Below are 12376 nucleotides of genomic sequence, written 5' to 3'. Positions count from 1 at the left end.
GTTTATGCTTGCGTGGTAATCTGTGTTACCAGTGTTACATTGTGTTTGGGCGTACAACAATTACACAAGGATTACATTACTTACCAACCACCACCGTCAATTAGCTTTATTTATAGAAATAAAACCCATTACGTTGATTTTTGTTGATTTTTGCATGTTATCAATAGTTAGTGGGACGACAGATGCTAAAATTATAAACTGAAAGCGTCTTCTCTGTACAGCAGCAGCAACAGAGTTGCTGCACAGAACTCCATCTGTGTGACTGCAGTGAGCTCTGCCTGAAGCAAGCCGGTGTTGTATCGAAATACATTCCACCATTGAATACTACATCCCCCTTGTTAAAGTGTAGCTTCCCCGTTGGTGGTTAGAGTTAGAGCTAAGGGTCTGGGTCAGGTTTGGGTGGAGGGAAACACATCAACGGGGAAAAAGTCTTCGACACAACACCAGGGCTTTATACGCAAAGAAACATTCATGGCCCTGCGTTAGTACCCGACAACGTGACTGCTGAGGAGACCAAGAGGATGATAGAGGAAGAAGCGGTCATCCTCAAATGGAGAGCACACCCTTTGGAAGACGAGGGAGATGAAGGAGTCCAAGTTGTAACTTTTTCAAAAAGAAAAGCAGGCTCTGCCACACCAACTGCTGCCATTATGTTTGCTCAAAGTAAGAGGAAGATCAAAAGATCCAACATTAAAGATCAAAGTAAGCACTCTACAGATGTTTAGCATCATCAATGAATATCTTTCCTTGTAAAATGTCAGTGTAATAATCGGATTCTCCGGTGTCCTCACAAGTTTATTAACCAGTGGGGAAAATGTTACAACCAAACTCTTCATCACTTCCTTGGTGTCAATGAACATGAGTTGATAGCCTTCAGGTGCAGCGCCACTCTCATGTTGCAACCCACACTGTGTAAGTTTGCCATGCAGGTGTATCAGTCAGGACCCAAGGAAGTGCAGTGTCAAGTGTGAAGTTGTTTGTATGATGAGTTTTCGAGAAAGTTGCAAGCAGCAACATCACCGGCAAAGCAATCAGTGGCCTTCACTATTCCAACTAAGAAATTAAGAACCGTCAGAATGCATTAGGAAAATATTTTCAATATAAATACAAGCTACACAAACACTGCAATTGACACTCATTCACTGACCATGGACATCAGAGAGACAGCGTCCTCACCCACTGTGGGTTTATGTTCTGCTCCCAGACAAGGTGCACAAGGCTAATATTTTAGCATGCTTATGTCAGAACAGCTAAGAGTTTGTCCTAAAAATGGAGAAGGGTCTAGATGCATACTTGCAGAGTTCTCGCTTCACTACAAGACTACAAGACAAGGCTGTGACTCAGGAGGTAGAGGAGGTCGTCCACCAATCGGAAAATCAGCGGTTCCTCCAGTCTGCATGTCGACGCACCCTTGAGCAAGATACTGAACCCCAAATTGCTCCCAATGGCGGTTCCATCAGTGTGTGAGTGTGTTAAAAAAACTGAGTAGCAGGTGACACCTTGTATGGTAGCCTCGGCCCTCAATGTATGAATAAGTGTGTAGGGCTGCAACTAACAATTATTTTCATTGTCGACTAATCTGTCGTTTATTTCTTCAATTAGTCGACTAATCATTTTATCGAAAAATATGTTAAAATGTTGAAAAATGTCGGTCTGTCTCTCCCAAACCCCAAAATTGTCTTGTTTCGTACTCACGCCAAAGGGTTTTAGTTCACCGTCATGGGAGAGTGTGTAAAGCTGCCAATGTTTGAACGTAAGTAGCTGCAATAGGAGTATTTTGGAGTACTTTTATAGTACTTTTCCATGAAAAATGACTCAAACCGATTAGTCGACTACTAAAATAGTCACCGATTATTTCAATAGTTGATTAGTCATTGATTAGTCAACTAATCGTTGCAGCCCTATAAGTGTGTGAATAGGTGAAGATAGTATAAAAAGCGCTATGAGTGGTCGGATGAAAGAAAGGCGCTATACAAGTGCAGTCTACTTACCATTTACCCCTTGTGGACATCTTTTCTCAAAAGAAAAATAAATTGTGTGTCTGCACCTACTTGTAAAAAATATGCATGCATAAAATAACTTTGCATGTACCAGTACGAAACACAACAACCTACCAACTTGGGAAGGGCCAAACTGTGGTTGATATGACCTGCATGCTTTCTGCTTCCTCTGTCTCTCTAGACCACATCCCCCACTCCTCATATATCTCCCCCTAACTCTCTGGTCAGGTTTCTCTCTCCCTCTGCAGAGTGGGGCTGTTAATACATAATGTACACTCAAGCTTAAAGGACGCATTTTAAAGTGCATCTGAGCTACAGGATGTATCCATCACTGTTCCCTTACCCACCCTCTCACTCTGCATGCTGCTGATTGGGGTGGGGTCTGCTGGAGCGCCATCGCAACACGTGCTCCATCGCAGCTTTTGTCTCTATAAGCTCCCACTTTTTCCTATCAGCACCCATCGCTATCTTTCCTACCCTTCACCTTTCCTCGGAGAGGGGGTCACGAGAAGGATTGTACCTTGGTGGTGGGAAGATTGAATGATACCACCCAACCCACCTTCCTAATGAAACCTTTCCATCTCTTACTGGAGCTCATCTCCTTCTTTAAAGGCTTCCTGTGATGTTTAAAGGGATTTGTGGATGGACATTTTATGTCTAGACTGAACTGAGAGGCAATAATGACTGATATAATAAGGTAGTTAGTTTTTTCTTTGTTTGGAATTGCATGTACCCTCAACAACATGCCTCTAGTGGCTGTGGTTCCAGAGATATTTCTTGTTTCATAACCTTGGTTAGTTGGTTTGGCTTTTTTTGGCTTGAGTAAGTACATGCATCAAAGCACTTGTACACAAAGACATGTTTTCAAATCCACAACACTTGGCTGAATAATGCCCCAAGGAGAAGAACCAGATGGAGAATGCTTCCTTGTGTACTTTGGGGAAAAGGTTCAGTCTTCAAATTTAGTTTTTCACTTTAAAAATGAGAGACATTTTAACACACGTAGGAGGTGTAGCTAGTGGTGAACTAACAGCAGAAATACATGGATCAGAGGACATGGTGGGACAGGTCTTGTGCACACCTCTTCCGAACATACAGCAAGTGATCAAACTCTGGAGGATGGAGCAAGAAACTGTCCAGATGCACTACAGGTGACAACAACATTCAGGGAGTCTACCGAGCCCTAAGCGAGCCTATGGAACGGCTTGCTGTTGCTCTGAAAATAGGTTTCAGGTGTGCAAACCTTTGCAAAAATAAAGCCAGGGTTAGTCTGCTTAGCCTGCTAGTTGACACGGGGAGCAGGTTAGGACATTTTCAGTGGTAAAAACTAAAACAATCTGGTGGCAAAAAGGTGCCAGCATTTCACGTGAAAATAAATCAAATGAATGCATCCATGATCCTGTAGTTAAAACAACCCAGTTAATTAATTTACCACCAGTTAATGTAGCCTACACCTCCAAACTCTGCATAACCAACTGCATTATCTCCCTAAACTCAATACAGACACATTGAAGTTTGCAGCAACCACACCCTACAGAGTCTGTAACACCTAAAAAAACCCTGTTCCTCCACGCCTATATGACGCGTCTATACATTATGTATTTCAGCTGTAAGAGCAGTTTGTGCACAAGGTGGTTTCTGTCAGTCCAAAACGCCATGCTGACACCTATTAAAGAGGTGGAACGAGCCGAGGAAGTAAAGTGTCTTGAGTGTGATGAGGAACATGTACCTGTCAAAAGCACTCTGGGAGTGCAACACACTGAAGATGACATATTCAGATTTCAAGTAGAGTGTGTAAGAGGAATCAAAGTCCAAAAAAAAAAAGATCCTCTATAGTGTGAGCTTGTTCATCCTGTTAGGAGTTCTTGTTCCAATCATGATAACTAAACTAAGGATTGAAGCTTGAACAAAAAACCAAGGAAGTCTTGCTGTTTGTAAAAAAAAAAAAATGCAGACAACCAAGGAAAAAAAACTACTGCCTCGTTTACCCAAGCAGCGCTTCCTTCCTTCCTTCTTTCTTTTTCAATAAGGATTGAAGCTTGTTTGAAGTGTGTTTTTACTTCAAATCTCGAGTTTTTCAACACTGTACTTGTTTCAGTACTGAGTAAGAATAATGACATTTTTCAAAAAAACAAAAACAGCTTAAACAGCACAGATATTATGAAGTTTGATGCCCATTTTATATTCTTTCCTTTTCATCTTTTAGCTATATTATCTGTGTGGCTGTATGGGATGGCAATGTTAATGTCAGTCAGTTGGCCAAACACCTTAGTCCAAACTTAAATATCTCAACAACTGCTGAATGACTGTCATGAAATTTTGGTGCAGACATTCATTTCCCCATCTAACTATGAAGCAAAGAATATCTGCCTCTCTGTCTGTTTGTATCTGTGTCCTTTGCCAGTCTCAACAACCCTTCATCCAATCTACTTCACACTTGGCAAGTGTATTGCTGAGGACGTGCAGTGTCATATTTGGTGCAGTTTGGATACCCAACATGCTCGATATTAATAAGCTTTGACTAGGCAAGGTTACTTTGGGGAAGGTCACTTTTGAAATGTAATAGTTTACAGATAATTTATTGGTTAAAAGTGCTGGTAAACAAGCTTTACGCTGTACAGAAATATTAGAGCCCGTTTCTGATTTCAAAAGGAAAATATTGCTAAGTTTCCAGCACTTGTCCAGTGACCACGGCCACCCACATTGGCATTCTTGGCTGGCTGCAGGCATGGCAGACTCAGGTTGCTTAGAACAATGCACATTGATTTGACTGACAGACAAGAGGTGATGCAAATGCAAACAAGATAATCGTAACAACGCTCAAAATTTTGCCACATATTGCCAAATGAATGGAGCCTGTCTGTATGTAGAGACAGCTCCTCGTAAGCCATCCTACCCTGGAGGGTGTTTATTCAAATCTGTCGCAACAGCTTTGCTTAACCATGTTTTCTGGGAATATGCCAAAAGTAGGCAGTCCTGCATGGCAAAAAGATGCACAGCAACCTCTATTTGTAATCACCAACATTTTCCATCAGTAACTACTGATTAGTAGCTGCAAAACGCCATTACATGTAACGAGTGACTCCCCAACACTCGTAAGTGCCAACTCAAGGTGCTGCTGGCATGGCTGTAGACTCTTACTCATGGTTTATGCTCACTGTGCTACTCCCAGCGTGAGCTTTGCATGCCAGTAAATGATGAAATCACCCTTTCGCATTGAGTGCAAAGGCACTAAAAGTTGTTGCAGCACTTGGTCTTGCATCTCTGATTATTGTAACTTGGTGCGCTGAGGGAAGACTGGCCGAGAAGGTTTGCCTGCACAGACATTTCTAATGATCTCTTATTGAAAATCATCGAGAGATCACATGGACGGTCAGATGGCCATAAATTATTGGAAGGAAAGAGCCACCACATTGGGGAAAGAGGAGGCTACTTGCTGCAGGGTGTGAAGAACATGATAAGATCGCTATAAAAGCTAAAAAAAACAGTCCCATTGAAAGAGGCGATCTGAAGGGAAATCAAAGCGGTAAAAATTATTTTGACTTTGAGGTAAGCAACAGTAATAATTACAGTACACAAATGCAATGTTTGGTGGTACGTCAGTGTTGCCAAGCATCCTACTTTTCTGGTAACATTCTTCCAGTAACACTTGTTGACTCCTTGCTTATCCACAGCTTATTATTTCTGTACGCCGCCTGGTGTTTCAGAACATATTACACTAACAACCTGTTGAGCACAAACCCCTCTTTGCACGCTCGTAGCTCGCACAGTATCTAAGCCTCCTGTTCGTAATCTCTGTTCATGTCATCCGTATTTGTGCTTGTTTTCTGAAAGCTTATGGATATGGACAAAATGGAGCAGTATCACTAGAGACTGTGGGGCCAATGTGGCGTAGTTCAAGTGAGGCAGGAAAAAAAAAAGGCGTAACAGAATGAATCAGAAATATCATGAAAAGAATTTGCTATCTACATGTCACGATGTGTTTAATGACCTCACAGACCACTGCTGAACAATACTACAACCTCCACCACCATTGTCTCATTTGTCTAAGATTTTTTACTTTTACATCCTAAAGGACGCATGGGAGTATGAGGACAATGACGTTTACAACGTTTGTGATCTACTTTTGTACATAAAGGGAGTATACATAAGCCTTAAGGAGGCCCACACCACAGTGTCTCACACTAGTAAAAGACAAGTCTTGTGATAACAAGGGTGATTTATTATAGGCCTGTTAAATTACCTTCTCCTGACATGCTGCTTAACATATATTTGAGGTATTACCCGGAATGAAACCATTATCCTGCATTCAAAGCTGCCCGTGTGTTTGGACATCATAACTTGAACTCTGCACCACAGTGGTTCAGTCACTTTCCAGCAGCGTAATGGCTGTTAGCCAAAGAAAAATGACTTTGAAAGCTTGGACCAAAGAGAAATAGCACTGAAAGAGCAAAGAGGTAAAATAGATATTCATTACTCAACTGCTGCCCTCAGTAATGGAGTACGGGAAAGGTTACAAACTGTGGTTTCTGTCACAAGACAATGGCCAGTCGCCACTGAAAGGCTCCATAGAGTACAGTGAAATGTGAAGTATAAATCACACTGCCAGCCAGCATACTAAACCACCTCGTGCTGCTCAAGAAAAAAAAGCCAATCTGTTCATCAGTAATGTTAAATACCGTATGACTCTTTAAACTCCTAAATCACTCTATGTAGTGGCTCTTTTTGAGACTGTGCTAGAAAGAAAAGTTGAATACACCGACAGACCTTGATGATAACCGGTGTGGAAGTGATATCACTCACAAGACTCTTGAGAATGACAAAGAAATGTATAAAAAGGCCAGACATTCAGAATTTATCAAACATTTAACAGCTTATCTTGCTCATCCATATATACATCCACATCTGGCAAATACATGTGAAAGTTTGAATAATTTAGTCAGTCGACTGCTGCAGTTCGTGGAAACGACTGCAGAGATGTGAGGTTCAAAAGGTAAATGACAGAACCGAGGTGGAGTCTTTTCCCCCCTGTGTGAGGTAACCGGTTCAATTTGGTGAATCATTTCGGGATTTAAACCTTTCTCATCCAATTTGAATTTATCTGATCCAAGATTTGTTGATTCATTTAAAAACCGAAGTTGCAGATTGTGGCACTGTATGCACAGCGCAGATGATTACTGAGGCATCATACTTTTCCACCAGAGATTATTCTTAATGAAAGAAGTCATAAAGTCATTTTGCTACAAGTGATGTACAGAAACTATAAATTCGAGGATGAGCTGGATGAAAATGCATAATACAGAGAAGAGGTACAAAGCAAATTCATGCCATATGGGGAATATGATAAGTCATTGGAGCATTTCATGAAAATTTCAGGACATCTTTGCCTCTTCTCTCCTCCCTCTCTGCACAATTGGTGCAGCCAGCAAAGAGGCGTCTGCTATATGCAGCACTGTGCCATGAGAGCTTTACCTTCACTATATGATCTCTCCCTGTTCAAGTGTCACTGCAGCTCCACTCTCTTGCTGGTAAAGAGCTGCAGCATGGCATTTTCAGATCAATCTTAGAGAAAATGAGCTACTACTGACTGAGCGACCTTGGACTACATCTGAACTCTGCTGCACAGTTTAAGCCAGCTGCCTCCAGTGTCGCCGCATAGGTTAACTCTGTCGCTGTCACATAGCCAGAGCTGCATGCACCTCCACTCTACCTTGTACCGAAGAGCACGTCATGAATAATTCATCATTTTCCGTGCTCATACTGAAATATCTGCTCTCCGGGAAAAAAAGAGGCGGCACAGATCAATTAATAAGCAACAGAATATCCGCACAGATGAACCGAATCAGTTTACTATTCGTGAAACTGGCGACAAAGCTGCGCGTAAACCAGCGCTGTGGTTCTGGAGCTGTTGTGGCTGAAAGAGTCTGTTGAGGAGCGTCAATACTTCCAGACTGGAGACTTGTGGATTCAGTGGCGCTCAGTTTGCCAGCCATCCCAGAGTAAACCAAAAGAGATCAATAAATTATGCACTTGATACATAACTAGACAAGTCTTAAAACTCGCCCCATACAGTCGATCACTGTAAACATAATTAGCCGATCCATGGGCGTAATAAGGCACTTTACGCACCGGAGCAGGTGTCTCTCCAGCTTTGTCTCTTTGCTCGGGGCTGCATAATAAAATATGCCAGTACTGCAGGGATATGACACAGCGACGACAGAGAGCTATGCATTCAACAGATTAAAGCTGGCATGCATAAACACAGGTAAGAGTAAGATTTTTGTGTTTTTACCGCTGATTGAAAGTCAACAGTTTGTTAGAGGCTGGATCCACACTGTTCATGTCCCCATGCGATGTCAGTCCAGCAGGACAAGGCGACAACAGCAAAACCGGCGTCTCTTTTTTCCTCTCTCCGTGTGTTTCTCCTCTCGTTAAGAGCGCAGGAACATCACTGCGGCGCAAACTCCAAACATCTGATCAAAAACCCGGCTGGCGGTCGGACTCTTCTTGGCTCCGGTGTCTGCGCGCAACTGGTCACAGCATGATGATGAAGCGGAACGGCTCTGCCATAGGAGCTGTGTGTTTACTGGGTTATCTCTCCCTCCCTCCCTCCCTCCCTCTCCCTCTCCCTCTCTCTCACTCACATCAATGCTGCATTTCAATCCACCACAATTTGTTGCTGGAGGCTCTGCAGAGCAAAAGGCACCATTCAGAGCAGGTTATTCTCATCGTTTTTCTTCCTTCTCTAAGTTTTCTGTTACATCACCGTCAGTTACGCGAAGCTTCTCTACAGTTACAATATCCCGGGGCGCAAAGTGATGTCAGGACACAGGGTCGCATCATATCATCCGGAGTGAGTATGGAAAGAAGAAGGAAATTTAAACATGCAAAAAGCAGGAAATAGTCTGTGATCAGCTTTGCATCCTTTAATGTCTAATTATTTATAGTAAATCAGCCACCCTTTATAAAGAATAAGTTGTAAATAGTGGCTTTATTAATAGTTATCAAATTGCTAATACTTTATAGATCAGTTATAAGCCATTAATACGGTGAGCAACTTTTGGTATGTCAGGTTGTGAGCTATGTTTTTTATGGTAGGCCTTTCTTAAAGGAATACTCCACCCAAAAATGATCATTTGTGTATCAATTACTCACCCCATGTTACATTGAATTTGGAAAAAAAACACTGTTTTTCTTTTTTCTTTTTCATGCCTCTACAGTGAACGAAGAATCAAGAAAAAGGTGAACATTTTTAGTGAACTGAACTCATAGAGGTCCGCTTTAAGATCCTGGTCTCACTCCAAAGTTGTCGAAATCCGGCACCTGGGCAGTGACTTGCGGCGTCAGACACCGACGAAAAAAGGCATCCATTAACGTCAGCATGATATGCGGCCAGTTGCTGTTATAGTTTAGCGGTGTCCGGTGGTGTCACGGGAAAAGAAGGACGAAAGTTAAGGCGGCAACAAATGGCAACAAACACCAACTTTCACCCAAGAGAGCGGTTTGTGTCCCGCAAGATTCTAAAGCCAAACCCTGTTCTTTGTTTCTAAACCTAACTGTGTGCTTTTGCTGCCTTAACACAACCACGTGTGAAAAAAAAAGTCAATTCGCAGTGTTTTACCAATGTAGTGCGTTTATTTTGAAAGAGACTGTATGTAAACGTTAAATTTCCTGTGAATACGGAAGTGTATTTTGAAAGAGGACAATGCATGTAACAGGCAGAACCTGACAACATGTCCCAGAGCGTCCACAACCAACACACCCAGGGTACCTTGCCCATCTTATGTGGACGTGGAAAGTCCTTGAGCAAACGTCAACATGTGACGAGGTCAGAGTGAGAATGTGTTGGCTTTGACAACAGCAAAACTATAGCCAAACATTCATTTACAAAATCTTGCTCAACTTGTGCAGTATAATCCAAGTCTCACTTATCCAGTTACATGCTCAATAGAGTTGGGTCGATTTCCAGTTTTGCTGGTCATTATGACACGTTCTGGCAAATTATACAGTAGCCTAAATCAGCAACCTGTGCTGATGGTGACACAGCTATAAGTCCAACTTGTATTGCATTAATAATAAGGTTTATAATGTTAATAAACAGACTATTGGAGCACATTGAGTCTGAGCCAACTGCCAGCAACATTAAGGATATCAAATTTCAACTGAGGTGAGAGGAGGACCAGTGGCGCAAGTTGTGTTTGTTTAGCAGAAAGTTCATGGATTTTGGGTGACAAGAGGACACATGGCAGATTTGGTCTTTAAAGGAAACTAAAACAGTGCCAGTATGGCAACATTTTGGATTTGAAGCTGATGAAAGAGGCGTCCTAACTGGCCCCGAGCAATGCGGTGCACTGTTTTGAGCTGAACTTTTGTTGGACACCCTGCTTCTGTTTATTCATGTTGCTCACTTTGAAAGTGCCACAATGGACAAGCAATGGCTGATTCATGAGGTTGAAATAAAGAATTGTCTTAAAGAAACCTCATGTCCCAACCAAAACCTAAATAAAGTGGCAGCTAGCTGGAGGAAGATCACCAGGGAGCTTGAAGTTTCTGGTAAGCTAAATGACCATTGCTAATAACAAGCTAGGCGACTTGCTGCTGGGAATTATGTATGTCACTTCTCGAAAAATATCACAATGTGGACCCTTATGACTTCAAATCAACTAACCCGATTCAGTGTAACAGGGGGAGAGTAATGACATGCAAATGATCATTTGCGATGTGAAGTATTCCCTTAATAGGCCTATACGAATGTTGGCAATTCATCAATAAATACTTCCCACTTAGGAATTCAGAATTTCCCACTTCCTAATGAGTCTAAGGTTACAAATGTTAGCATGTCATTAATAAAAGGATTTAATTCATCAAGTCTGTCATTGTAAATGTTAATAAGATGTTAATAAATTGATTTTAGTCCCATTAACAGTTGAACCAATCAAAGGAAGAGTGTTCACAACCTGTCACCCCAAAGACTGTTCTTATTAATGGCTTTAAACTAAAGCATTAGGAAATTATTTGCTAATCATTACAACTTAAAAACTGTTTAAAAGATGACGAATTACCATATTTTCTGAGATCCTCACCAATCAATTTGCTCTTACTGCACATGCTCTCCAGGGTCTACTCATAATCCCCCTCAACAGCATGGCCAGGCAAGGATGAGGTCATTCCTTCATTCATGCTGCCTACACCCTCTCCTCTCTTCCTCTTCATCTCTTTCTCGCCACTCTCTTTTTCCACTCACTAACTCTCAGCTTATTTAAAACGTTCACAGAGGTACACACACCAGACTGAGACTGACATTTATAATGCTGCCACGTTTGTTGGAGGAAGTGTTGGCATGCCACAACTTGTGTTTTGTTGACACTGACCTGACTTACTCATTGTCTGCGGTCCCACAGATCCTATGACTGTAAGTGTAAAAATAATAAATGAAAAATCAACCTATTCTTTTCCTTTAATTGTTGTATTTTCTTTTTTTCAGGCCTTATTAAAACTCAGTTCTGTAAACTCAATTTCATATCCTACAAACTAGAGTTGCACAATTGATGAAGAAATTATCATAAAGCATTGACTAATATATCAGATCGTGTTAGCTTATTATGCATATCGTGGTATTAATGTGTGTTGGAAGAAATTGTAATATACAGATGAGAACCAAAGTTTAAGGTAATTTAGAAATAGTGTCTCTTTATTAGCACCATAAAAAACATATATATATCTTGCTCTCTACCAACTCCTGAGGGAAATATCTGGCTCTTTAGCTGCTAAATGCTCCACTGTGTTCACCAGCTAGTCTCTACCTCTGTCTGTCTGCTGTTTGGTGCTGAGCAGGTAGTGTATATTGGGTTTTCAGAGCTTTTCACTGAAACCAGCTGCCTGCTGTAACTGAAGACAACACTGTATGAGAGTGAAGCAAAACAGTTAAGTTGCAGCCGGACAGTTAAACACTGGGCTGAAATTTGTTGTAAAGCTCTGTTAAGTCAAGAGGAGCTGCAGTTTCAGGTGATTCAAGGTTCATCACTTCTAGCGACTCCTTCCATGTTGTCACCTTGCTTTCACACACAGACTTTGCCGCAGGAGACTGACGTTCAAGATACGGTTGCAGTGTTTGTGACTTAAGGTGTCTCTTAGCCACAAGCTGATGCCTTTCCACGCACATGTGTGCTACTCAAAGCCGGGTGTTCTTTCAGCAACATCTGCAATCTCTTCCTAACCATACCCAAGTAGTTTTGTTACTTAACCTTAACCACCAATGCCTTACGTTAGTCGCCGAATGTGACTTACATCAACAACGACCTTTTCCTAACCACACCGAAATAATTTTGCTGCCTAAACCTAATTGCAACCCCTTCCCACCACTGTATTTGTGCCAC

General features: G+C 41.7%; 1 protein-coding gene across 5 annotated transcripts in view; it reads right to left on the bottom strand.

Annotated features, from left to right (window-relative positions):
* garnl3 (GTPase activating Rap/RanGAP domain like 3) overlaps window positions 1-12376 on the bottom strand; it is a 103193-nt gene that overhangs the window by 66879 nt on the left and 23938 nt on the right. Inside the window, exon 1 of one of the 5 annotated variants that reach the window (XM_033646032.2) lies at window positions 8293-8477. The exons of the other annotated variants lie outside the window; for them this stretch is intronic. Within the exon in view, the coding sequence (XP_033501923.1) occupies window positions 8293-8342 (50 nt within the window). The 5' untranslated portion in view covers window positions 8343-8477. Of the gene's footprint in view, window positions 1-8292; window positions 8478-12376 lie in introns of those variants that run through there. 5 annotated transcript variants of the gene reach the window in all.

This window comes from Epinephelus lanceolatus, chromosome 19 (genome assembly GCF_041903045.1).
Source record: "Epinephelus lanceolatus isolate andai-2023 chromosome 19, ASM4190304v1, whole genome shotgun sequence".
Lineage (NCBI taxonomy): Eukaryota > Metazoa > Chordata > Actinopteri > Perciformes > Serranidae > Epinephelus > Epinephelus lanceolatus.
Note: the sequence above shows the minus strand (reverse complement) of the source record. Positions and strands in the feature narration are given on the sequence as shown.